Source organism: Leptosomus discolor, chromosome 21 (genome assembly GCF_034619465.1).
Source record: "Leptosomus discolor isolate bLepDis1 chromosome 21, bLepDis1.hap2, whole genome shotgun sequence".
NCBI classification, from domain to species: domain Eukaryota; kingdom Metazoa; phylum Chordata; class Aves; order Leptosomiformes; family Leptosomidae; genus Leptosomus; species Leptosomus discolor.
This window is the reverse complement of record NC_141411.1, coordinates 1,388,082-1,414,177: the sequence shown is the minus strand read 5'-3', so window position 1 is coordinate 1,414,177 and position 26,096 is coordinate 1,388,082. Positions and strand designations below refer to the sequence as shown.

Below are 26,096 nucleotides of genomic sequence, written 5' to 3'. Positions count from 1 at the left end.
TGCATGAGGGTTTCTCCTCTCGTCCCTCCCGTCCCCTGCTCCCTCCTTCGGGTTCGGCCGGGCAGCCGCGCCGCACAAGCGCTTCGCACACTCGCGAGCGCGGCAGGGAAAGATCCGATCTGCAGGGAGCAGCTCCTCACGCTGATGAAAGGCAGATTGTTCTGGGGTGTTTACCTGTATCAGGATCAAAGACAGCCTCACACTGCGGTGTGTTACATCACAGCAGTGCTCACATGGCTATTTCTATGCCATAAAATCTGCTGGAGATCTTCCAAGTGCTTTCCCGTGCTTTGCGCCCAGCCCAGCCCACCTGCCCCTTCAGCTGTGTGGCCTCTGTCGCTCAGGAGATCACAGCGAGCGGCAGTCGCCCTCCCTTAAAAATACAGCCACGCCACCAAGCTGGGCAACTTTTCTGTGTCTTTGGAGTTTGTCTGCCCAGCAGCACGCCTAGCACGCTCTTCTTGCTAGTGCTGAGCTTTTTCCAGTCTGCTGGGGGAAGGCCCGTGCGTTACTGGGAGGTGGAAGGTAAAGAACAAATATTTTTCACCTGGAACAAATACACGGGTGTGTGCACACGAGCTCTCACAGGCTTGTTTAGCAGCTTGTGTTCACTGGGATAATAAATTCACTCAAAACACGCATCCCTTCATGTTGGGAGGAATATGTTTTCCTGTGCTCACCACCCAGGGCGAGGCAAAACCATCGTTGGTGGGGTGGCACAGGTACAGCTCACCGCCCCCGGAGCTCTCGGGTGCTGCTCTGGAGTCGCCCCTGCCCCGGGGGCAGAGGAACACCTTGGAGCAATCCTTCGGAGCTGACTCGCACTTTCCTGCTCCCGCAGAGCATCGCTGCAGCCCTGTGGCCCCTCTGAAGTCTCTTGGGTGTGACCACATTTTGTGGGACACCTTTGTGCACAAGGCCAGGCTTTCACATTCCACGGGGTTTTATTGGCTTCTCTTCTTAAAATAGTTCCTCTTCTCCGTCTCCTTTTCCTTGGCTTTGTCTCTGGTTCAATTTGTTCAGTCAAAGACTGAATTTCAGCGAGCACACATGACTTCCCTATCTTGCAAAGATACCGTGTCCTGTGTCTTTCCAGTAGCAAGTGGGTCCTTCAAGAATCACAGAATGACAGGGGTTGGAAGGGACCTCTGGAGTTCAGCTGATTTCTGCTTTCAGGACGTGCCAGTGAACTTTCTTTAAATGTCCAGGGCCCAGCGAGATGGTTTCCCGCGGAGAGCTGGCTCCTGCACCACTCTCAGGAGGAGTGTTGCTTCTCCGTTTCCATCCTGTTACTGCTCTTATCCGCAGGCAGGACTATCCCCTTTCCTGCGACCTCGGCTGAAACACGGCTGCAGGTCCCTCAGCAGCTCAGGGCGTGCGGCAGTCACACTCGTGCGGATGTTTGCAGGACTGTTCCCTTTCCCTGTGTCACGAACAGCAGTTAAGATAACTGTCAGAAAGGGTGCGAGTCCCACTAATTGCAGGCCTTGAGCGCGGCACGAAGCCACCCCTTCGGCATCGCCCGCTGCTCCTGGAGCGGATCTGGGGAGCGGCCGCAGAGCCGGGCACCGGCTGCCCACGGAGCCTCCCGCTGCCGGCTGGGGAAACGTTCCGACCAGCTGGACGGAGCTGCGCCTCTGCAGACAGGCTGAATTCTCTGGAAACTGTCTTCAAGGGTTAGAGCCCCTGTGCTACACCACGGGGCTGAATCCATGTGGTACGGCATGTTAACTCTCCTTGGCTTTCTCCATTTGCCATTCATGTTAATTCACTTTACTTAGTGCTGCCTGACAATCTATGTCATGATTAGATTTTCCTTTTGAAATACCATAACAGTGCTCATTTTTCATTGCTTATGAGTGATTCGATGTGTGGCCCTAATTTGTACTTTGTGGCAAAAAAAAAAAAAAGTTGCGAAAAGTATAATCTCAAAGTGATTAAATAACTAATATTTATTACTGAAAAAAAAATCTAGATCATTTTGACTCTCAGAGTGTGGTGGAAGTAGAAATAGATATGACAGGACAATCTTACCCTGAGGCTGTGTTTCAGAGTTAATGTTTTGATGGCTATTTTGGGTTTAAAGTTCCCCAGAAATCCCAGCATTTATTAATAACCAATGTTACTCATTAACTCTCAATTTTCACTTGTATGACAGAAAATTGTTGGCAGTACTAGACACTTGCTTTTGTACCCGAAACAAGAAATGATTTGGCGTCACGTCCCACTCTCTTTAAGCTTTAGTATCAAAAGAAATCCCAAACCCTAAAGACGCGCAGGTCGCACCGGGGAGCGGGACGCTCCTGGCGAGGCGCAGTCCCGCTGGGGGCGGCGGGACCCGCAGAGGGGCTCATCTGCGGGGGGAGCGGGGGCTCAGCGCTCAGGAACCGCTGCCCCAAACTCCCGGGAAGTGCCGGTGCCTCCCGGCGCCCCCGCGGAGAGGGGAGGGGAGGGGGCACCTCGGCTGCCCTTAATGACCCCTCCGCGTCCCGCAGGGACACCGCGGGGCGCGGGCGGGGACCGCGGGTCCCGACGCGCCGCACAAGCGGGGCCGCGGAGGGTCCCGGGGGGGGAGCGCAGCCCCCGGCGCGGCCCCGCGGCAGCAGCGGCCGACCGGGCGGGTGGACGCGGGAGGAAGATCCGAACTTCCCAACCCGACGCGCTCGGTTTGCGACCGGGATCGATCGTTTGTGTCGCGTTGGGGTTTTGTTGAGGGGACTCGAGCGTTCGGCTGCGTTTCCACTGCGGACCCCGCCGGCCCTCGGGGTCCCCTTCCCTTCGCCGCGCTCCCCCCACAGCAGGGGGGGCGCTGACAACCCGGGGACCCCCAGCCCCTCCCCGGCTGCAGCAGCCCCTCGGGCTCCGCTCCAGGGGACCCCCCCGGGGCCGGCCCTGCCCGCAAAGACCCGCGGGGGTTCCCTCCGTCGGGCGGGAGCGGCTGCGGGAGGCACCTGGGAGGAGGAGGAGGAGGAGGAGGAGGAGGAGGAGGGAGGGGCAGCAGGTGGGGCCCGCTCCGCCCCGCCCCCGCCCCGCAGCCGCCGTGGCAGCGGCCCCGGCCCCGCTCCCGCCCGCCGCGGCGGGGATGCCCGGGTGAGGAGGGCGGCGGGCAGCGCCCGGCTCCGGCAGGATGAAGAAGCACCATCATCACTCCGTGCAGGGCACCTTCAGCCGCCTCTTCGGGAAGCGCCACGCCAGCCCTGCCGCCGCCTCCCTTTTCGCCACCAACCCGCCCTGGATCTTCACGCAGGAGGTGACCGCGGAGAGCGCGGGCGGCACCGGTCAGTATCTGCCCCCCCAGCCCAGGGGCTGCCCCGGTTGGTATCTGCCCCCCCGCCCTCCCCCTCTGGGGGCTGCCCCGGTCCGTATCTGCCCCCCTCCTTGCCCCCGGGGGTTGCCCCGGTCCGTATCTGCCCCCCTCCTTGCCCCCGGGGGTTGCCCCGGTCGGTATCTGCCCCCTCCAGCCCGGGGGGGTTCCGGGCCGGGGCCGGGGAGCGGCGGGGGCTCGTTCAGCGCCCGGGCAGGGCCGGGTTGGGGGGTGCGGGTTGGGGCCGCGCCGCTGCGGGCCCGCAGGTGGAGGTGCGGGGGCTCCGCACCCGCTGTTTCGGAGCGGGTCGCTGCCGGGTGGCTCCGGAGCTGTTTTATTGCTTTCCAGCGGCGCTTTCCCACGCCATGTTCGATCGGCGCCTTCCCAGGTTTTAGGTATTTGCTTGTCGACCTGTTTCTTGAAGGTCTGCGCGCACGGGGGGAGCTGAGGGCTGCATATTCCTCGGAATTTATTTGTATTTCTTTGTGGTTTTAATTGCAATACTGTGCCCTGGAGGCTCATGTAGGAGGGAGCCAAGTTAATAGCAGTGGAGCCAGGTAGATAAAAGATAGCAGTTTGTGGATGAAGTTTGATGGCTCTAAGACTCCGATAAACACTTCCAAGCTTAAAAGTGGAAGCGCTGCTCGCTGAGCTGTGCGGTGTGAAGCAGTGTCCGTGAAAGCTATTGCGAGGTGGTTACACCCTGCAGGCCAAGCTGGTGAAACCAAGATAAATTGAAAATGTGGCGGAGAGTTTCGTGCAACTCTCCAACACAAAAGGAAAAGTGCTGATTTCTAACTGTCGTAAACCCGAGGAGGATTCAAGCTTCTCTCTGATGTGGTTTGGGTTTAAAAAAAAAATCCTCCCTGTGTCTGCTTATTACAAGCCTGACTTCCGTGGCTGCAATTGCAGTACAAAGGTATTCCTTTCAGGTGTGGGGAACTGCTGTGTGGATCAGCTTGCAAAGTAAAAGCCGGGAGTCCTTGAAACCTGAGCGTAAATAAAAGCTGTTGAATCACTCCTCAGCATTCTCTTGGGATTTACATCGTTAATTTGATTTGTGTAGGGTAGTGTGACGCACAGATGAGTGACCATGGTCAGAGTAACGTGTGCTGAGGTGTGGGCTCATCGCGAGGCTCGCAGCTAAGCAGTACAACGGGCAGAATTTATTGTACCTTGATTTCCATGGTCTTACCCAGTGGAGCCCCATCCCTGGCCCTGGTTCCTGACTATTTGCTGCGCAGCTTCGTGCCGTCGCTGCTGCCAGCAGGGTCCGCTGCTTCTGCGAATCCCCACCTCAGTTTGTCATACAAAGTAAACACAAGTTAAGCAATGTGGAATGGGTGTAGGTTTGCATGTCACTGACTCAGAGATTCCTGAATATAGTGACTGGTGCCGCCTCCTCTCTGTGAGCAGTGGATACCCCAGCGTCAAACCAGCTACACCTACTCCAGGTGTGGCAAGCCCGAGGTAGGAAGAAGTCCCATTACGTGTGTTGGGGGTTGCTTGTTTCATTTCCCATGGCTGAGAGGACACGCGCGTCTCTGGGACGGGCTGAGCGTGAAAAAGTGGCCAAAGCATAGTCAGGGCCAGCCGCTTCCGACAGCCTCCAAAGGCGTTTCCTGATACCTCCTTCCAGGAAACGAAGCTGGTGGAGCACAGGTCTTACTGGTGACAGGCTCTTAGCAGGCAAGTCCTGTTTATCTAGCAAAGAAAACACAACTACAAGCATTTCATTTTGCTTTAATTAAATGCATTCAGGTTGGCGATGCTTAGTAATCTAGGATCAAAGACCTTGTGATCTTTAATCCAGTTTCTCACTGAGTTTACCTACCGTCTTGTTTAATATAAAACTCTCATCATTTCAAGTCTCTGAGCTACTCTAGCGCTGCGCCACAAGGCTGTCAGAATCCAAACTCTCATGTTGCCTTGGCCTTAATTCTTGCTGCTTACTTGCCAAAAGTGGGGTCACCCAGGGCGTTATGCAAAGACACCAATAATGTGCTGGCATCTCTGCTCTCCTGGGGACTCCAGCAGCTCCTCCTTTGCGCTTGGGACCCTCACAGGCAGGGAAGTGTTGCACCCTTGGTAGGACCACGCTAACTGAAGTGCAGGCTGATTAGGGTTTTGAAACCTGAAGAAAACGTCCTTTTCGTAAAGAATCCCTTGTAGTGGGAGAAGTTTGGGATAAGGGAGAGGAAGTTGTGACTGACCGTGAGGACAGTGATAGGATGATGGATACTCCTGGGTTTATCCCAGGGTAACTTGTGGTGTAGTGGGTGGGAGAAAGGAAAAGCTTGCGTGCTTGCTGGACTCAGTGGCATGTTTCAGGGTTGTGTGGAATTCATCTGCCTCCAAACCCATAACTTCAGCAGAGGCTGCGGTAGCTCACACCCAGCCCCTGGCGTGGTCAGGTTCTTCATTCCAGGTGTTCATGCAAGCGCTTTCTTCCGTGGGAATACGCACATGCAAGCATTTGCCCGCCTCTCTTTTTTTCCCCCTAAATTCGGTGCAAAGCTCTGTTTCCTTGGGAGCTTCTTGCCTGATCTCTGCCTGTCCGAGGAGGGCAGAGACTTAGTGACAACCACAGCTCTATGCCATGGCAGTCCATGATGGGTTGGGGACCCCAGTCACCGGGTCTGGCAGCGTATGGAGGGCACGGGCTGCGCCCTGGGCCAGCGAGGGGCTGTGCGGGAGCGGGGATGCTGGCTGGGGCCGTGGCAGCGGCCGGTTGCTTGCACAGTCTCAGTCAGGGACTCTGGGGTGCAGCCGGCTCCTCGAGCGGGCAGTCCCGCTTCGGCAAGCGCTGCCCTCGCGTTTCGAGGCTTAGAAATGCAGCCCAGCCCCTTCGCCGGTGTGCGGAGCTTACACAACCTCCACCTTTCTGCTTCTTGGCTTTTGACCGCTGTGTGATACTTGATAGAAACTGTTCCTGTGCTTCACAGTTTCGCGTGGGGTCACGTTTGAGGGCCAAACTCTTTTGAGGACCAAACTTTTTAGAGGGTAAAAAAAAAAAAAAAAAAAAAAAAAGCTATTTACTTCATGGTGATGGTGTTTTAGGGCTGAGGGGGAGGTTGGTGGCTTCTTCCTTCTCACTGAGACCACTATTGAAATCTGTTGGGTGGGAACACTCCTGCAGAATTTTCTCTCTGATCCCAGCCATTTTGCTCACTTTCCCCCTCCTTCCTCAAACTCTCATATTTTCTTTAATCTTGGTCTCCTTGGCTACGAATTATTTGTGTGTCTCCTTCTAGCCAAGGTGGGGTTTACATGCTTCAGTGCTTCTGCTTGTTAATTCATGCTGTTAATCAGACACGAAGAACGTAATTAAACTAGTTGTCTGAGCTTTATTACTGTCAGAAATAAGCTGGCACAAAAGGTGTGGTTCAAGGTAAAAGCACAGCGCTGGGAACCAGGAGTACCTGATGGCTTCTCCTGCTTGTAGCGCTGGGGCTCGGCAACCGCTTTCCGCCGCAGCGTCTCCATTCATAGCAGTATTTCATGGGAAGGCGCTCGGAGCACTCCTCCGTAAGGCAGGCTGGGCTGTGACAGCACTGTGGCAGCACGATTTGTCCCCCAGTGCCCATTGCATCAGCGGTCAGAAACAAACTGTCCCGGCAGCCCGCAGAAGGAGGCTCTGGGCCCTGGTGGTGTCTGTCCACGGCAGGGACAGCAGCTGTGGCACTTCCCTCCCGCTGCCCTCAGCTGATGGCAGCGACACAAGGAGGGGGAAAACCTCCTCGGGAAGCCCCAGCGTGTCCTGTTTCCATCGCTGCGTCCGAGCAGTGCAGCGAAGTGTTCCCTCTGCCATCCCGGTCCTGGTCCCGTTCGGCACAAGCCGGGGGGCAGCCGGGGCTCAGGGACGCCTCTGCTGTCCCTCTGCTGCAGAAGTGACAGGGACCTGCTGTCGCGACAGGGCTGAGTGAAGAACCAGGAACTAACTCTGCGCTTTGAGGCGGCAGCTCTGCCCACAGAGCGGTCAGCAGGCGAGGAAGGGCAGGGGCTTGCGCTCTCCAGTTGGTGTGGTTGGTGGTCAGGCTCTGCTGCTGCTTCCCCCCCTCAATTCTGGCCGCTGACAGGTTAACAGGTAGCTACTGCTTGAAACAACCCTTCAGAACAGACTTCGACATCTGTGCTCATGAAACTCAGTGTCTGGAGCCCTGGGAAGGCTCTCTGTGCCTTGCAGGTGTGCCGGGGTTGCCAGTGCCTGCCCAGGGGTCCTACTCCCCTGGGGCCTTTCTCCCCCCATCTTTAACTCCGCTCCAAAACACCCAGATACTCATCAGAACCTGATGGGTTTTGCCTGTTCCTGGGAGCTGGTACTGCAAATTCCTCACGGTGCTTTTTGAAATTACGTGGTGTCCAGCGTTGTTTTTCCTGTGGCCTCAAACGCAGTGCTGCTGCTAACAGTCTTTCTCTTCCCCTCAGGTGACGTGATTGAGGTGTATTATGGTGACAATCGCTTTGGGACAATGACCGACTCTGGCACAGCAACGCTTAAACCTCGTCCGAGAGTCCGGCCGCTGCTGACTTTCTTACCCCTTGTGAGTATTCGGCTCGTCGCTGAGGTTCGTTACAGCAGCGTGTGTAACTGGCGCCCAGAACCAGCTGGGCTGGCTGCTGCTCTCGTACTCTACCCGAGGGAAGAAAATAAATGAAAAGCAAAACCACTCTATAATAATGCTGGATACGAGGGATTAGGAGGTGATCTGAGTTCAAGACTTGTGTTGGACATAGGCAGGATGCTCAGGCGAGAGACATAAGCATCATCCAACTTGTGTTTTCAATCAAAACAGAAGTTGCTGAGCATGTAGATGAGGGATGTGGCTTGCACAGCGCTTTATCTAAGCGCTGCTGGCAGTGTCTCCCTCTGGATCAGGCGTGTTGCTGGAAAGCGCCGCAGCAAAACTGTCCTGTGTGGAGCAGGGGAGCGAGGAGGCGATGCAGCGGGTGTCTGTGCAGAGGCTGGTTTTCCAGCCTCTGTATGGGGGAAACCATTCCCTGCAGAGCTGCCAGTGCCCCAGCAGCAGCGGGCTGCAGGGACTGAAGCAGCAAGTGCCAACACAGCTGCACCCAGGGGTGGCTTTAACCCAGCTGGGACTCCAGAAGCCGCACGTGCTCGTTGCTGGCTTCAACACTCCGCTGCCGTGTGTGCTGAGCAATTCCTCCCCCGTGTAGCACACCTTTCCGGAGATCTTATCCCCTGGAGAGTGCATCGAGGCACGGGACTGCTCAGAGATGTTTTGGAGATGGCAGTAGCTAAATCTGAAGTGATATGCGCAGGTCACTGAAGGTCAGTGAAGACAGTAAAACACTTAAAAGCGTTTGGTCTAGAGAAAGAAATCCTCTCTGAGGCAAGGGATGTCTTTCCTCCTATATCCGTGTCCCTTTAGCGCAGCCACCACCTACAGCAGAAAATGGGCTGCTCTGCTGTCACCTGGGTGCAATTAGGAGTTAATGGGGCTGTTCAGGTGTCACTTGGAGGACAACTGGGGGTAGAGGGAGTTTGTATATCTGAGAGCATCATTAGGAAGTTATGGGGTTACACAGGTCCTACAAAAGGGTTGTGCCCTCTGTGATGCCTTCTGAAAGATCACAGCAGGTGAAAAATCTCGCCTGGGCTCTGAGTCGAGTAACCGTAGCCCTGGCGCCCGAGAAACTCCTTTGCAGTAGCGCAGGCGTGGGGGTGTGACCATAGCTGGCACCCCATGTCACGGGTTTTTAGAGTGCAGCTGGCAACTTTTGCATCTTCTTTAGTGCTTTACTAGTGGAAGTGTGTGGGGTCGAGGAATAAACAGCACAAATGTCCCTGGGATAAATACTGCAGGCTGTCACGCTAGCCATGGTGCTTTCCTGCTGCCTGCAGAGGCACGGCTGGCCCTGGGGCTTTTTTCCCCTCAATTGCCCTTGCGAGGGTCCCTCTCGCTGTGCTTCTCTTTCAGGAGCAACAAGTTCAACTGAAGGAATCGGTAGGAATAAGCAATGCTTTGTGAGCGCCAGTCCGTGTTGGATCTTTGCATTATTTTGATTAGGTGTGACTGCGATTTGATTTGGCACAAATGCTTCTGCCGCCACATAGATACTTGCACTGGGCTGTTCTGCAGGTCCTGCCTTAACCCTTTCTTTCCACCCACCCGCTCCCCTGCGTGGGGGAGGCTGAGCAGCAGCTGCCCGGGTAGCCGGGAGTGGGGAGGACACACGCACCCTGCCCGGCAGCTCTGCCCCCACCGAGCAGCTTCCTTCCCCCCAACAAGCTGAGCCGAGTCCCCCCAGGGCTTGCAGGAGAGGGGCCTTCTCTGCCTGCCTCTCGGGTACCACCACGGCCCCCTGCCCACCCGCTGTCCCAGGCACTGCGGGTGCAGGCAGAGCTTTGGCATCCTGGGGGGATAAATTCCTTCAGTTGACACCAAGCTTCCCTGGCTCTGCTTCAGCAAGGAGTTTGGGGGTAGCTCTTGATATTTGGAGAAGTCCTTGGCCTCTCTGAGACCCCAGAGCCTTAAGTAGTTGAGTTTTGGTGCAGTTTTTGTAACAGGCAGCCTCAAACCTAGTTCATTCATAGGTGGGAAGCGTGGGCTCCCGAGGGACCAGGGGAGCTGGGGACCATGAGGACAGGCAGGCTCCCCTTCACGGGGCGGGCAGGGGGTATCTCACTCTGTTCCAGCACTGAAAAGCAATTCCTGGTGGCTCCAGTGAAAGCTCCCCCCCCCCCCCGCAACGGGATCCTCAGCGCACACAAATGTGATGCAGGTACCACAAACTGGAAATGCAGGTTCCTGGCGCTCAGCCCCGAGCGCAGCCGCCTGCTCTGAATCAGCTGGAGGTTTGCTGGGCTGGGCACACCCCTAGCAAACACAGCAGAGGGGAACAATCTTTCTAGTCATCTCTGGAGACTGGCAAGGCGTAGTGGAGATGCTTTCCATTTTAGAAGCCAGCTCATGACGTGAGGATGGGCGGTTTTTGAGACATGCTGAACGTTAGCAACTGCCACAGAAATTTTTGGTGTGAAACAGGCTTGCCCAGTTCTTGGGACCTGTTGAAATGACATGTCCAAAATTACTCCTCGTTTATGAAATGTGGACTGTTTCCTCCAGCTTTGCATAGATCTCTTCCGACTGCCGTTCCCTTTCTACTCCTACTCAAACGTGTGATGCAGATGTTGGTTTTAATTCAGTGCTGAGGCCTCGTCGTTTCCCTGTAAATGAGCAGGTATCTGCAGTGCGCTCCGGAGACTGGCGGCAGTGAATTTCCATAGCAAATGGGAACTGCTGGGATTTTTTTTTCCTTTGTGGTTTTTGGGATGTCATTGCTCTACACAATTTCATTATCAGCTTTTGAAGTGCCTCTGTAAGCCCTTGTCTTTGCCCTGGCTTTCAGCTGAAGTTAAGGATCTTTCCTCTGCCTTGTGCTGTATCCTTGGGACCAGTAAAGAGGTCCTAGATGAGGCTACTGGGCTCACCTGGTCTGATGTTTTGCCACTAACAGATCTGTCCCAATGCCTTAGCAGACCTTGGCTGCTCCAGACCAAGTGGTCTGATCAGTTGTGCAATCCCAGGAATGTGAATTCCCACTCACTCTCTCCTGGCTCACCAATAACTGGCTCATTCCCTTGTGGTTATAGAGGATCTTTGGTCATCTGCAGGGTGATGGACTTTGCATGCAACGCATGTGCATTTTCTTGTTGTTTTCTCAAAAGCTGGGGAATTCTAGGGCTCTTCTGTAGGAGCCCGGGCTGCTGCTGTCCTGCCCCAGCAGCTCCGGTGTTCCTGAGCTCCCTACACCCGGGGCAGTGTGTAACGATAATGGGCTGTCTGAGCCCTGGATGGGGCTGGCTGTATAAACCCAGCTTGACCTTTCATCAAGGAGACTTTGGAATCCTGTAGCAGTCTCTTGTAAAAATAGTGATAGTGCCAGTGAAAGGCAAAGGACCCGGGCTCAATCATTATCTCGGCTTTTGTATGCAGAAAACCCGCGGCGAGCGGTGCAGGCTGAGGGTAGGATAAGGCTTCCTTTGCACAAGGGGCTGTTAACAGCCAAGGCAAACACTGCCTGGGGTGAGTGGGAGTGCACCAGGGAGGACCCTGGAGCCTGGGAACGGGGCGGCAAGTCCCTGATCGCTGCCCATGGGGCCTGCGAGCTCCTGCCGCTCGTGGAGCGTTACTTCCTCGTCTCTCCCACCGCTGGTATGCGAAAGGCCAGTCCGCTGCCTCGGTCACTTACGCCTGTGCTGGCAGCCTGATTCAGCATCAGTTTGTGTTTTGGACGTGGGTGCGTTAGCGTACGTTTCACGAGCAGCTCCAGTCCCTCTGCAGAGCAATCCGAGCAGTGAGTCACTGGAGGAAAGGAGAGGCTTTCTGCTTCTGGCGGGTGTACGGGGCCGTGGTCAGCACTGGGTGAGTCAGTGTGCCATGAGCATCTCGTGGTGGGTGGCTGTAATTATCCAGAGTGCCCTCGCTGTGAGCATCCTCGCAAATGTGTAGGCTGCTAAATTGCATGGTCCCGTACCAGCTAAATGCACTGCTGAGTGTTCAGGATGAATGTGGAGGGAGTAATTGGGAGTGAAACACAAACCACACAAGTAGCAGTTTTCCCCAGAGTGTTCAGATATGCTGGTGCCAGTTTCCCAAAAAGCTGAGAGTCTGACCGCGACTTCAGCGTGGTGTGTACGTGACTGCGGCACGAGCTGGCAGTGCTTGCTGGAGAGCAATACCCACAAAACCCGTGGGAGCTATTAAATTTGCTTGGTATGTGAATGGTGAGAAACCAGTGCTGCTGATGTGGGCTGGGGAGCCCTAAGCCTGGGTGCGGAATAGCCGCGCTCCTCTCCAGCCCCTCTGCACCTGACTAGCGCAGGGAAATTGTGTCCATGGCTTGTGCAACCTTGATCACTCGTCCCCGTAAACCTTGTCAACAGCAGCTACTGCAGGGACCTCCGTGTCTCTGAAACGGCCCTGGATCCCATCAGGCTCCTGTTTGTGTAGACAAATTACCAGCTATACAGGCTAGGGCCTGCTTGTTGGCGCTTTGCTCTGGTACCCTGGGCGTAAAACTAACAGCTCCATTTTCTCAACTGTTGCAGAATGCCCAAGAATCCCACGGGGTGGCTGTGCCAACGCCGTCGGTGCCAGAAGACTTTGAGGAAAAAGCGGCACTGGGTAAGGGATCTTCCCTGAGTCCTGGACGGTGCTGAGTGCTCAGCAGTACCGTGCCCTCGGGGAAGGAAGCGTGTGCGCGGACCGAGCTCTGGAGCAGACAGTCTGATCATGAGATTTTCAGGCTAAAATAGTCTGCTATTAATTATTTTTTGAAGTAATTGAAAATGAATTAATTTTACGGTTACAGTTCAGCAAGCTTTAGACAGCTGCTGGGAAAAACCCCTGGCTTCCTAAGAGGGTAGCTGGCCGGAGGCGATGCTGGCCGTTGCAGTGCTGATGGAGAAGGTGCTCACACCGCCGTGCTCTTGCTCTTCCCTGCAGGCTCTGGCTCCCAGATCAATGGGAACTACCGAATGTACAGCTCGGTGGGGGACCTGCGCCCACAGGCTCTTGAGGGGGATGACCTGGATGAAGACATCCCTCCGCCGCCATCGGTACCGCCCCCACCTCCTCCAACGGCACCTGTGCCACCACCTCCGGCATCACCAGTGCCTCCACCACCCGAAATGCTGCCGCCACCGCCACCACCACCACCACCTGAGACTGTGCCGCCACCTCCTGCGAAGGCACCTCCTCCACCGCCTCCAACCTCCGCCTTGTCCTCCCCCAGCACACCGGCCCCTCCAGACTTCATCCCACCAGCCCCACCGGGTGCCTCGCTGCTCAGCAGGGCCGCGGCACCCTTCACCACCGGCATCTCCAAGTGGAAGTCCGAGACGGTGCTGAACACGAGGCAGGCGGATGCTGAGGGGCCGCTCTGCCCTGCTGAGGCTGGGGTGCCGCCTGCCCCCGGCCCAAAGGAGAGTCCGCAGCCCAAGCCCTGTCCCGAGCCCCACCTCACCTTCCCCAGGTCCTTCAAGGTGCCCCCGCCAGCCCCAGCCCGCTCCTCCTCCATCCCGGTGCAGGAGAGCCAGCCCGTGCGGCAGGAGCCCTTCCCCAGGCAGCCTCACGCCCGGCCCCCGCTCCCGCCCTGCTTCACCATCAGACCCGCGGCCAAGGCTCATGCAGGAAGAGAAGCCGAGCAAAGAAACTCCCCACCGAGACAGGCCCTTGCCAAGCCGGCCGTGCCAACACCCCCGCCCCTGAGCCCCAAACCAGGCCCAGGTCTCAGCCAAGGGACGAATCCTGCTGGTCGCCGATCCCCGCTGCCAGGCTCTGAGGTGGAGAAGGTTCCCCAGCCGAAAACAGCCGAGAGAGACTCTCCTCCAAAATCTGAGTCTCTCTCTGCCAATGACCTGGACCTCCCCCCTCCAGACTACCCGACCTGTGAGGATGACTGGAGGGACGCCAGCAACATGAGCAGGCTGCGGCATGAGCTCTCGGCCCTCCTGCGCTCCCCACGGAGGGAGGAGAGGCCACCGGAGAAGCCGGCTGCTCCCCGGCCCGTGGATGTCAGTACAGACCGCGCCAGCAGCCACGAGCCCAGCCTCAATGGGCCCCAACTCACCGGACCTGCCGGGAAGGATGTGGGGTTACCTGCGGGAGGGGAGAGCGAGAAGAAGGAGGTGCCCAGCAGCCCCCCCAGTGCCAAGGGGGGCTCTCCCAGCGCGGCGCTCCCTGCTCCGGAGAGCAACCCTGCTGTGCAGACCCGCAGCGTGATGAAAATCAGGAACGAGCTGGAGGCTGTGCTGTCCCTGAAGAAAGAAGGGAAGCCTGCCCTGGGGCTCGGCGGCCAGAAGCAGGGCACTGAGGATGGCGGCAGCACCCCACGTGTGAGGAAGAGCCCTCCTGACCTGAGGAAGAGCCTCCCTGTTCCGGGTGACTCGGTGCTGCCGAAACCAGCCCCAAGCCCGCTCCCAGCACCAGTGGCTGCAGCAGAGAAGGATGAGACGGAGCATGAGGACCATCCCGCTCCTGCTGCTAGCAAGGCCACAGAGAACTTGACCCCTGCTCCCGGGTCCCTCAATGACAGTGTGAGCCCCCCCGACCCACCTCAGGGACCAGCAGAGAAGCTCCCTGCTCCCACCTCCCCCTCGCCCCCCGTTTCTCCAGCACAGAGCCCAGCAGCGCAGCCCAACGCAGCCATCTTCCAGTACAAAGTGCACCGGGCTGGGGCCAGCTCGGCCGAACCGCCCTGTGCCTCGAGCTCGGCTGAACCGCCGTGCCCCACAAGCGTGGCCAGGAGCCCACCGGGTGCCTCGGGAGCGGGGCAGGAGGAGGTGCTGATCCACCCCGTGACGGGCGAGCGGGTGGAGCGGGGCTCCCCCATGGCGCTGCTCCTGGCAGCCCGGCAGCGTGCCCAGCGGGGCCGGCAGGGTGGTGAGGTGGGAGCCGCGCCGCGGGTGAAGCCACCTCCGAAACTCAGCAGCGCCTCGTCGGACACCACCTCCACCACCTTCTACCGCCACGAGTCCAAGCCCTACTCCTTCACCGTGGTGCCCCGGCCACCCGTGGCGGGTACAGAGGGGTCAGGATGGAGCAAACCTCCGTCCTTCTCCAGCTCCTCGGAGCAGGGCCGGGACGTGCGGGCAGCGGGTGAGGCGCAGCCCCCGACCCTCCCTGGGCACCGGCGGGCGGCTGCCTCCAGCCTCCTGCGGGGCCTCCTCGAGTCCGGGCAGCTGGACCAGCCCAGCCCGCCCCAGCATGGCGTGCCCAGGGAGGAGGAGAACGGGGAGACAGTGCTGGACTATGGGATTATCCCCCCACCCCCCGAATTCAGCAACGAGGTGGACGAGGCTGAGGGGCCCCTTCCAAGTCGGGAGGAGAACCGCAAGTGCCCCAGCTTCCCCGACTGCAGCCGGGGCTCGGAGGCGCCGCGGTATTTCAGGTGGCCCGGCTACGGCCGCGGCTACGGAGGCAGCCATGAGCCGCCAGCCCCGCTGCCCTCGGAGAAGAGCGGGAGGAACGGCGACTTCGCGCCCCAGTACCCCGGTTACGGCAGCTCTGCTGGTTACTTCAGCCGCTGCCCGAACCCCCGCCCGCTGATCAAGAAGCGCCTGTACGTCTCTGAGCCTGACAGCTCCTACCCCCGGGCAGCTGCAGCCCCCCGGGGCACGGGCACCCTGTCCTCCTACGGCCCCGGGGGATACAGCTCCCCGGCTGGGGAGGGGGTCCGCCGCCTCAGCTCTGCCCACAGGAATGGCCCCACCAGCGCGCAGGGCCGGCGGACGTCCGTCGATGCCGCTGGGAAAGCGGCACCTTACGGCAGTGCCACGGCCGATGCCAAGTACAAGGGGCAGAACGGGGATTTCTCGGCTGCCGGCGTGGTGGCACCCAGCAGGTATGTGCCCCCCCCCCCCCGAGCTGCCCCCTTCCCTGTCCTCTGTGTCCCTTGGATTTGAAGAAGAGGAGGGCTGAGCTCTGGGCTGGCACCAGAGCAGCACAGAGGCCCCAGAGAAGTTGTTGCCCCTTGGCTCGTGCGGTGCTGCTGGCTGGGGTCTCCTCTGCTCCTCAGTCCCGGGCCACAGCTCTGGCATGGCTCCTCCCTGGTCCCAGCCGTAACCCGGGCACCCATCACCCTCTCCTCCCCATGTCGCTGAATGGAGATGTGAGATGCCAAAAATCACCCTGCTAAATATATATAATTGCAATGTTGGATAAACCCAAAGGGTTTCCTTGGCTTTCGGTGACTTTCCCTCTGTTTTCCCTCCAGGCCTGCCCACGGCAGCTCGCAGTACGGCGGACCTACCAACACCTTCACGGTCAGACCTGGGGCGCGGCAGCCCATCTCCTACGCCTACCAGAGCGGCCACCGATAGGCTTGTCCGCAGGGCTGCTCCGCCACCTTTGTCCGGCTGGGAAGGGGTGAGGAGGCGCCAGGTTGGTCGTCTCCTTCTCTGCGGGCACCAGGGACAGTCCCAACCCAGCCAGCAAACGCACTGCCTGAAACTACTGATGGAGAAGGTGGGGAGTGAACCTGGGACTTGGACTCTTCTGGAAAGACTGTCACGGAGAGTAGTTACTACAGAGGACAGGCTGCTGTCTTGTTACGTGAGCAAACATGGTTTTCCTTCTCCTATGCCCCCCCGCCCCGCCCCCCGTATTATTTTCAAAATTTCAGCCTGATAGGTCTTCTAAGAAAGCCAAAAAGCATCCTTAGTTCTCTTTAAAGAGCGTCACCACTGGAGAGATTTTCTGTTTGGTTTTTTTTTTTAATTGGTTTAAATCCAACATGCTTGGGAGTAGGGAGAAACCAACTGGGAGATGTGCATAGTGGAAGCAAGCCAGTGTACAGCTAAACATAGGGAAATGAGAATAAGGATGTGAAGCGAAGGGGATAAAATGGAGTTTGGGATGTCTAGGTCCTAACCTCCTCTGTCCCCACCTCCTTCAACAGCCTTGAGCAAATCGATTATGCAGATGCCTTAAACACAGCTCCTGGCATTCAGTGCCTGTCCTGCCGAGCCGGGAGCAGCTCTGCCGCGGAGTCTGAGCCCCTTTCTCCAGGGCGCAGCTCGGGGGCAGCAGCTTCAGGAGCCCTTGCTTTCCTGCACCTTTTTGTCACTGTAATTTTTGTTGGTCATTACTGCTCGTGGAAGAAGGCTGTGAGGCCTGGAGGGATGGATAGGTGGCTGTAAAACACTTTGGCGACTTCAAGACATTGCGCAACCCTTCTTTATCAGCTGGTGGGCGTCAGCGACCCACCAGGGTGCTGTGCTGATGGTGCTTTCCTTGAGGGCTCTTTTCCCACTTCACACCCACGTAAACCCCACCTCTGAAAGCTCAGCCACGGAGTCCTTAAACTATTACACCGAGACTTGGCTTTAGTTTGTCCGATTGGGGCACTGAGCAGCTAAATTTCGGTGTGATTGCATTCGGTGCTCCTGGCGTGTGGGACGTCTGCGGTGACGTACCGACGGGAGCTGGCTCCCGCTGTTTCCGTAGGCGGGTGGGCAGGCAAGCCTGTCCCCGCTTCCTGCAGCGCCGCCCTGAAGGAGCTGGTGATGGCTGTGGGGTGGGAGACGTGAGTAGCCTTAACGGGGGTGTTTTGTACTGCAGAGTGAGCAATACCGTCTCATGGCGGCTGACCAAAGTTTTCAATAGCCAACTTCCTGGCATGAGAAATACGTAGTGTTCCTCATAGGTAAACTTGCTGAAAATCGCTGTAAGATAAGTGTAAAAAACTTGTAGAGAATGTTTTCTAATCACTGACAAACTAAAAGCACTTTGAGACATTAGTCTTCTTTCCTGGAAAGCACTTTCTGTTTTCAATACTATGCAGTGCCATTAGTCCCACTCCAGCTTATCCTGCGTTGCGCTCACATGCGTACCGGGGTGTGTGAGCAGATTTTGCTCTACAATTCAACTCAAAAATCAGTGATCAATTTTCCTTTAGGGTGAAATTTTCCAAAGAGTTACCTTGATGTTAATGTCATGTCGTTGACGTTCTATGTTTTATGTTATATCCAACTATACCTAATAATTTAACAGCTGTTCCAGGTATTGCAGCAGCTTCAAAGTATTCTGAACTTTACCTTGCTGTGAATAAAATGGAAACGCAAATACCATAATCAGTCTAACAGCCAATTCAAACGGCATTTTTATGCCAGTAAGTTGCAGTGACTTGGAAGATTTCCAGACATGCTCACCCCAGCAAGTATCAAACACATTTTAAATATCTGGGTGTTGGCTTTTAGAAAATGTTTCTGGAGAAAAGTGACTACGGAGTAACTATCTGGGTGTTTAAGCGTGTCAGTGTCATGTAGAACAGCCCCCCCCCCCCCCCCTTAAAACATGGGAGTTTCTCCATGCAAGAAGCATCTTGAGGATTCCCATTTATCTATGGAAGTAGCCATGATCCTCTGTGAGTGGCTTCAGGGTCACGTTTGGATGAAGTTTCACCAGTTTAACTGAAACAAAACAAAGAAGCCTCTCTGATAAGATTACAACCTAATTGTTTTTTCTTCCTGATGCTTGTTTTTTCAAAGTAGTAAGTTATAACTGCAAATTCATTCTCAAAAGCTGTTGTAAAATTAGAGGCTTGTTGGGAGACTTCAGCCTTCACGATTGACTTTGCCCAGAAATGAGGCGGGGGTGTACAATTTCCGCCCTCAAGAATTCTCCTAAATTTGGGCATATCCCCAACACAAGTTTTTGGTGGGTTGTGGATTTTTTTTTTTTTTGAGCAAAATGTGAAACTCCGATGGTGGCACTTGCTTTGAATTTCACATTTACTATTTCACCCAGACACGCAATTCATAGGTAGTTGTAATATGGTGTTACGTGGTGTGGAGTGTCTTGTTTCTAGCAGATGTGTATTTGTTTATATTAAATATTAGGAGCATGATAATGTAGGTCAGTGCTATGAAATAGCCATTGTTTGTTCAAAGAACAGCCATTCTGGGAACGCACAGTCGACTAAGGTGTAACTAAATCAGGTAGGACTCTGCTCGCAGTTGTAAAACTGGTTAGCATGACTGTTTTGGGCAGCGGAACTATTCTATTCTTAAAACACTTTGGGCTATCCCTGCTTCTTTTGAATGCATTAAGCAGGATTCTAGTATTTCAGTAACGAGACCTCTACGCTGGGGCCACTGGGAACTGTTTGTGTGACAAAGAAGCCACTGTCAGAGCTGTTGGCAGCCAAAGCACTTATGGAGAGAGTTAAATCCGTAACCAGGAGCGAGGACCTCTCGGCTGCAGGGATGGGGAAGAGCTCCCTCTTCCTTGGTCGGGGCAGCACATGGATAAACTGTACCCCAGTTCCCGCTCCTGCTCCTCCCCAGCTCTGTGTTGCTACACAAATTCAGCAATAGAAGAGGAAGAAGCTAAGGGGTAGTGAAGGAGCAAAGCAACTACTTTACGGCCCAGTCTTGGCACTGAAAGCAGTCTTGAAGCCTGACAATGGAACTATTCTCACTTCAGCCCTCTCTGATGCAGTCTGGTCATTCAAGGTACAACTTAAATTATCCCCTGCAGCTGCCTCTGCCTCAAAAGTACCTGCTAATGCAGTATAACCGAGAGCTTTACTTGTAAAGTGTTGAACAGTCTCTTATTTATGAGTGCCATTGAACACCAACCTTCTTGCATTAAATATGTCTGGATATATTGTTTTATTACATGCGTGGTCTGACTTTTTTTTTTTTAGTATTGCTTAAGTGGTCTGCCTGCCGCAAGACTGAGGTCTGTGCATGTGAGCCTAAAAGGACAAGCAAACATCGCTCGAACTGGCCTCAGCAAGTCTGACTTTCAGCTTAGCCAGGGCTCGCTCCAGTTGTTGATCTAAGCCCTGTGGCAGCTGCAGTGTTTTGAGAAGCCCGAGCAAGGCCCGAAGGGGCAGCTGGCCCGAACTGCCCCGCCACTCCAGAACCACCCTCGCACCCAGCGGGTTCGGCGGGCTGGCGGAGGAGCTGGTGCAGTTCAGCCTGTGCTGCTTCTATAAATAGCTCTTGGGTTTGAGCTCTTCATTAGCAATGGAACTCGCGTCCTTACTCACAAGTCCTGACTCGACTGTTGTGCTCCAAGTTGGAAAGGCAGCGTGAGCAATGCAAGCAGCACCGGAAGAGGCAGGCTCGTCCTCACCGGGGCTTGTCCTCTCCACTCCTCAAAATTACACTCATTGGCGTTCTCCTCTCTTCAATCCAGCTCCGGCGACAGAACCAGGTTCTTCCCGAGGGGAGCGTGCGATGCGTCTCTTGAAGCTTTTACTGTAGCCACAGTGTGTTTATAGAAGCCTCCCCAAACCCCAACACGCACTCCAGAGACAGCGTGAGCCTACCACAAAACCCCCAGACTTCACCCCAGTTCCTCTGCAGCCAGCCACGCGTTCAGCGGGCACTGGTGGGGCGTTGCCAGCGTTTCTGCCGCACCGCCCGCACGAGGGACTAGGAGCCAACGTGAGCAACTCCTGGCTAAACCATCGCTCTTCGGTGCTGCTTTTACGATGGTAAAACCCCCCAAGTCTAAGTGGTAAAAAAAGATTAAAAATGATACTGTTTGAAGAAGCGTGCAGGTGTTTGGGGGATGCTGCCTCGTCGCTGGTCAGGCTGGCAGCTGCTGCCCTCCCGTGGCAGACGACACAGCTTCACCCAAAGCTTTGCCAGCGGCTGAAGCATTTATCATTTAGTGTGGCAGCACCAAAAAAAAAAAAAGTCTTTTAACGACTGAAAAACGGGATTAATGCAGCGACAGCGGCCTGTTGTCCATAGGGGCTTCACAGCCCTGCCGGGGGCTGCTGTGTTGTGCTGCAGGGTGGCAACGCGAGGAGCTCAACGCGGTTCTTGAGACGGGACGTTCGAAACTTTTCTTTTTAGCTACGCATGATGGAAACCCTACTTCAGGTTTTGGGAAAAGCAAAGCTTCCTCCAGCCAAGCAGGCCTCGCGGCCTGCCTTGCACTGCGCAGCACCCTAGCATCAATCAGGACTACGGTGCACGTTTATTTAAGAATGGTTTAATTTCAGGACTGAAATCACAAGTTCACTTCAACTGTGGGAATGATCCCAGCTGGCTCTTCAGCCGTACAGAAGTGGCCCGGTGAAGCTGATATACCCAGTTACAAGTGAAAACTATCATTTATTTAAAAACCGTCTTCCACTTTTCCCAAGACAACTTTTTCACAAACAGCACAAGACCTGTCTCAGTTTCAGTACTCCATCAGAGGTCTGCAACAGGTAACTTTTTTTGGTTGTTCGAGGGGTACTTTTGAGGAAACTTGTCAGTTTTTATCATCGCTTACCTTTTCCTTGTCATACACCACTCTAGATCAGGAAGCTTGCTCTGTAAATGCCTTTACAACACGGGAATTACAAAAGCAGCAAAGGAGGTTTAAAAAGAGTATGAGACAAGTGCGGAGCCTGGGAAAGCTTAGTCTGCCTAAAAGTTGTGGGCTCTGCATAATTTGGATCAACTAAAACCTACGTTTATGCGGAGATAAGCCCACTGGAAGTGGTGTACGCTTTAGTGTTGCTATGGTGCTAAAGGAACAGGAGTAGTGTTCGTGCCCACAGTATTTTTTTGTTCCATTAGTCAGGACTTGCTGTGCTCTGTCTAGGCAAGATGAGGCCAGACCAAGCCATACCTGGAGCAGTGGCAAAGCATGCAATGGCTTTTTTTTTTTTTTTTCCGTTAAATACATTCAAGGGAAACAGTTTAGTTTGAAAAGTATGTGGTATGTGACAAAACACACCTCTTGGGGATCACGTGGAGGCTGTTTTGGGGATTGCGGGGATGCCTGGCCCCCTCAGTCGCCGGCACAGAGTCGCTCATCACAAGTGCGTAAGGAGTCTCACTTATCACTAAGCGGAGTCTGTTTATAGGAGCAAGCACACGAAAGCTGAAGTCCTTAGTCCAGTTTTTCCCTTACCTAAACTTTTGTTCACAGGTCTTATCTTTGAGTAAGTTGCCTTCAGCACAGAGGAGATGAAACAGGTGTCAAAGAGCGCAGCAGCCGCTAACGTCTCTGGGCTTTGGGCGTGCTGCGGCACCAGCCCCTCCGAGCTGGCCTCCGCTGCGGAGCCGCCCTGAGCACCCCAGGTCCCGGGGCCGCAGCCCGTCGTGCTCCGTGACGGGGGTGTTTCACGACAGGGCTAAGCTGGGGTCCCCACCGTGCACCCCCCGACATGACACCAGCGCATAAAACGTGCTCACCAAAGCCCAGCACCGCCCTCAGGCCTGGCTGCGTTGGGGACAACAGCGGAACCCTTCCAGTCTTTACATGCCAACGCCCCTTCCCAGGTGGGTGGAAGAACTGATTTATATAGCAAGGAACTTCGCTCACGGGGGAGGCTCTTGCATCCAGCTAACAAGAGGTGCTGTTTTTAACCTCACCCCAAAAATGTTTCTATTCATTCCCTGGATGGTTTGGGGAACTGAGGGAGGAAGAGAGTCTTTTTTTTTTTTTTTTGACCTAATTCCCTGTCTCTCCAAGTCTCCTCTGTGCTTGAAGTCATTTTTTTCCTGGGTAAAATACCGAAGCCTTATCACAGGTGAAGCCAACTCCTGAGGAGAGGGTAAAGCTTGGTTTATAACTAAGTTATGCCTAATTCAAAATTACTACAAGAACCTTCTTAGTCACAAGCTTCAAGGTAGACAACAGAGCATACCCGCTCCAGCTCACACACACCTTTGACTTCAGCAGAATCAAAGTCATGCCAGGAAGGAATTTGGACCATGAGTTTATAAAACTATTCTTTTACACAGTTGACTCCAGAAGCTTCACCAGTTGGTAGGGGGACAGTGTGATGCAAAACCTGGTGATCCCATCCAACTGTAGTGAGCAAGGCATCGTCTGAAGGAGACCACGATAAGCCTTTTACAAAGTCTCGATGAGAACGGTTTCTGAACCTGGAAAACAGGAACGCTCCATCAGCCATAAAGCATCGTCACCAAGAGCTTATGGGCTTGGGCAATTCCTAACTGCGAGGTTGTTGGGATGATGCTCCCCTGTTTAAGGAGTATTTTCACCTTCCACTCAGCATACGGATAAATAATTTACTCGATGAGAAGTCAACCAGACAAACAGCCACAGCAGCGAACACATTCTGTCTAGTACTTACACCTCTGAGAGGTCTGAGTCGAGAACAGCTACTGAACAGTCTTCACTGATTGAAGCCAGTAAGGGTGAGCTAGAGGACAGAGATGAGACCACGGTTAGAACAATCAAATACAAGCAAGATTCTTAGGGATAAACATGTGAAAAGCACACTTCTTATGGAGCCTGACCAGGGACAGTGAATTAACAGGCACCAAATCGTACACAAGTGTTTTCTACATCATGTGGCAGGTTGCCAGCACCCTAGCAAGCAAGAACATTCTATCAGTGTCAGAAAGCAAGTACCCCTCTTCAGGCAGAGGTGACTAATTAGGAAGATGCCCACAGGGAGTGGGTCAGTGATTCTGAATACTGCAAAAGCGTTCTCATGTACATTCACACACGTCTTGGCGGAGTGTGGTTTACTCTGTTCTATTCTTCACTACAGATCTTCTCGATAAAAAGATCAAAACTAGTGCTCTCACAGGTTTTATTCTAAAAACAAATAAGGCTTTCAGGGGTACGTAGTCACACATTCCATGCCAGTGCATCAGGCTGTACCTATGTGCAGAAAACGCAAACCCCGTGACGCTTCGGGCGTGCACAGTGGAGCTGAGGGCAGAATCAGGATTCTTTGTGTCTACTAGTGCAACTGTTCCGTTTTCATCACCTTTGAGAGAAGAAGGGAGAATGATGTTATTAGCAAAACTGTCAAGTGAAAAGAAAGACCTTGATTTGTCTGGTGAAAGTCAAATAATAAGATCACTTCCTACCCAAAGCAAAGATGTCACTTTTCTGTGGATGCCACATGACTGAGGTAGGGAGGTGATTACAGGCACTGCAAACTGTGAGGAAATAAATTGGGATGAGCGTGAAAAGAGTCAGTATGAAGATCTCCCCACACGACCTCACTTAGCACCGCTGCTGCACTAAGACAAATACTCAAAAGCTTATTGTACTTCTGTCATAGAGTTAACACTTCCTGGGGTTTTAAGCAGCTTTTCTGCCCAAATGATCCCATCACGAGGTCTGCGGTTAGACATAGAAACGTCAGGCATAAAATAATTTATTTCTCTCAAAAAACTCGCACAACAAGCAGTGACTGCGTACAGAAACATACCAATTCGAGTAGCTGGTTTGGGGCATCTGGTGTCCCAGAGCAAAGTTCTGCTGTCCTATAAATCCAAAGTGAAAGAGAAGGGTTTTTTACAATTTCTTTGTGGCAGGGGGCAGGCAGAAACTCAGATTCACTGCAGAACTGCTACTGACCCCCATTCAAAACCACACCACCGCCTCCTTTCTGTTAAAATGGTGCTGCCATTAACTGCAAGTCAGCTCCTTCAGTCATCCCCAGAACAGACCTAGGAGCTCCCCCATTTTAATACAAACCTGTAGAAATCAGCTCAGTAAGCTCCTTGTCAACTTACCGGGCTGGAACATTGAACTAACACAGGTATGCAGCTTGTAACACAATAGGTGGTTTCTCAGTAAGTGCATTTAACTGTAAATAACTGAAGTTAAATCTCATTTTTATCAGGTAGATTTAGACAGAGAGGGAGCTTTACCTCAGCACAGGACAGGAACACAGTGTCCTTACCAGGACAGGAAGCCACACATGTCACCGAACCGGAGTGAGCTACCAAAAAGCACAAAAGTATAAAGAGCCTCAAAGATTGTATCCCACTTTCCCGCGCATCCCTGAGGACCTCCAAAGGCACAGCAGTATAACAGCGAGTAGTTTACACCCAGATACAGGGTAACCTCTACTCAGCCACAGACAGCTCCTTCCTACCGAAGTGGTGAGCTGCCAAATGCAACCAGAGCTGCTGAGTCAAGCCCCTGGGACAGGCACAAGCCTGAGGAAGCCTGAGCAGACAAGAGGTCAGTTACAAAGGGGCTGGGAGGGAGAGGATCCCAGTATGGCCTCTGCTGGGGCTACAGATCCCGATATCACATCTCCAATGGGCTGTTGTTCGGAACAAACGGAGGTTCGGAGCTCACACAATCACACGCAGGCAGAAGAAGGATTTCAGTGCAGAAGAAATACTCCAAAATAGACTTAGAGATGCGAGGCAAACTAAGCCTAATAGTGTTCATTTTGTGGGGAGAAATGAACAGGCAAAGAAATAAGGCTGGGCCAGAAACTTCCCAGAAAGTACCAAACATTAGATCATGGCCCCGCTTGCGGTTTGGGAGAAGGGAGAGACCAGCGGTGCTGCCGGAGCGAGCTGAGCCTGCAGCAACCGGCGAGGGGCCGGGAGGACCCGGGGGACGGCGCTCACCTCTGTAGGAGTGCAGGACCGTTTGCTGGGGGAGGTCCCAGACCTTCACGCTGCGGACAAGAGCGAGCAGTCAGCACCCGGCCCCGGCCCTGGCGCACGGCAGCCGGGCTGGGGACACTCACCAGAAGTCCCTGCCGCCGCTGACAGCCTGGGTGCTGCCGGCCAGGACGGCCACCGTCGTCGCGATGTCATCGTGCTCGTATTTACAGAACTTGTTGACGATGAGGGTTTCGTTCTCGTCCAGCTCCCACAGCTCCACGGCGCCTGGGGGGCGGGGGGGGGGGGGGGAAGAGGGGGGCACCCACCTCAGCGGGGGGACACCCACCACAGCGGGGGGGGGGGCGGGGGAGGGATCCCCCTTGCTTACCGGAGTCGGAAGCCACCAGGATGCCCCTGTCAGCCACCCAGCACAGGTCGGCGACGCCCGCCTCGGTCTGGACGCCGGCGGTGCAGAAGCCCTCGCTGGGGGCGCGGCGGGGGTCGGCGAAGACCCAGAGGGAGCCGGCCCAGCAGCGCCCGCTCAGCCCCGAGGCGCCTAGCAGCAGGGCCCCGTCTGCGGGAAAAGCGAGGAGAGAGGCTCTCACCGGGCCGGGGCGGCCCGGACGGGTCCCCCCGCCGCCGCCGCCCCCCCCCGCTCCCTTCCCCCGGGCCGGCGGCCCGCCCACGGCCCCGCTACCTGCGCGGTAGTGCGCGCCCTCCAGGTGCCGCTCCATGCAGGCGGGCGCGTTGGGCGGGATGTTCCATTCGGGGCCGGCCGCAGCCGCGGCCTCCCCGTCCGCCGGGGGCGGCGGGGGCTGCTCGGGCGGCGGCTCCTCCATGGCGGCGGCGGGAGCGGGGCCGGCGGCGCCCCCCACGTGCTCCCGCGCCGCGCGCGCCGCCGGCTCTCGCGAGACGCGCGCGGCGGGGCGGGGCGGGGAGGGCGCTCTCGCGAGAGCTTGTCTTGCCGCC

The 26,096-nt window shown here is 55.3% G+C and overlaps 2 protein-coding genes across 2 annotated transcripts; one reads left to right on the top strand and one right to left on the bottom strand.

Annotated features, from left to right (window-relative positions):
- Window positions 1-3,127: 3,127 nt before the first annotated feature.
- Window positions 3,128-16,154, top strand: C21H6orf132 (chromosome 21 C6orf132 homolog). The gene is made up of 5 exons (XM_086476687.1): window positions 3,128-3,278; window positions 7,733-7,848; window positions 12,381-12,456; window positions 12,778-15,676; window positions 16,049-16,154. Exons 1-5 carry the CDS (start codon window positions 3,128-3,130, stop codon window positions 16,152-16,154), a joined length of 3,348 nt encoding a protein of 1,115 aa, XP_086332813.1.
- Window positions 16,155-22,436: 6,282 nt separating this feature from the next.
- WDR77 (WD repeat domain 77) lies at window positions 22,437-25,966 on the bottom strand. The gene is made up of 10 exons (XM_086476571.1): window positions 25,825-25,966; window positions 25,516-25,701; window positions 25,271-25,412; window positions 25,149-25,198; window positions 24,432-24,502; window positions 23,987-24,041; window positions 23,640-23,711; window positions 23,428-23,536; window positions 22,892-22,960; window positions 22,437-22,679 (listed from the first exon to the last, which is right to left on the bottom strand). The coding sequence occupies exons 1-10, from the start codon at window positions 25,964-25,966 to the stop codon at window positions 22,520-22,522; spliced, it is 1,056 nt and encodes a 351-aa protein (XP_086332697.1). The 3' UTR covers window positions 22,437-22,519.
- Window positions 25,967-26,096: the final 130 nt, after the last annotated feature.

Excerpts from the sequence above, each read along its gene's own strand:
- C21H6orf132 (XM_086476687.1), top strand. The coding sequence starts at position 3,128 with ATGAAGAAGCACCATCATCACTCCGTGCAGGGCACCTTCAGCCGCCTC. Across the intron at positions 3,279-7,732 it reads GGAGAGCGCGGGCGGCACCG|GTGACGTGATTGAGGTGTAT; the intron begins GTCAGTATCTGC and ends TCTTCCCCTCAG. Across the intron at positions 7,849-12,380 it reads TGCTGACTTTCTTACCCCTT|AATGCCCAAGAATCCCACGG; the intron begins GTGAGTATTCGG and ends CAACTGTTGCAG.
- WDR77 (XM_086476571.1), bottom strand. The coding sequence starts at position 25,966 with ATGGAGGAGCCGCCGCCCGAGCAGCCCCCGCCGCCCCCGGCGGACGGG. Across the intron at positions 25,199-25,270 it reads AGCGGCGGCAGGGACTTCTG|CGTGAAGGTCTGGGACCTCC; the intron begins GTGAGTGTCCCC and ends TCTTGTCCGCAG. Across the intron at positions 23,712-23,986 it reads CAAACCAGCTACTCGAATTG|TTTGCAGTGCCTGTAATCAC; the intron begins GTATGTTTCTGT and ends ATTTCCTCACAG.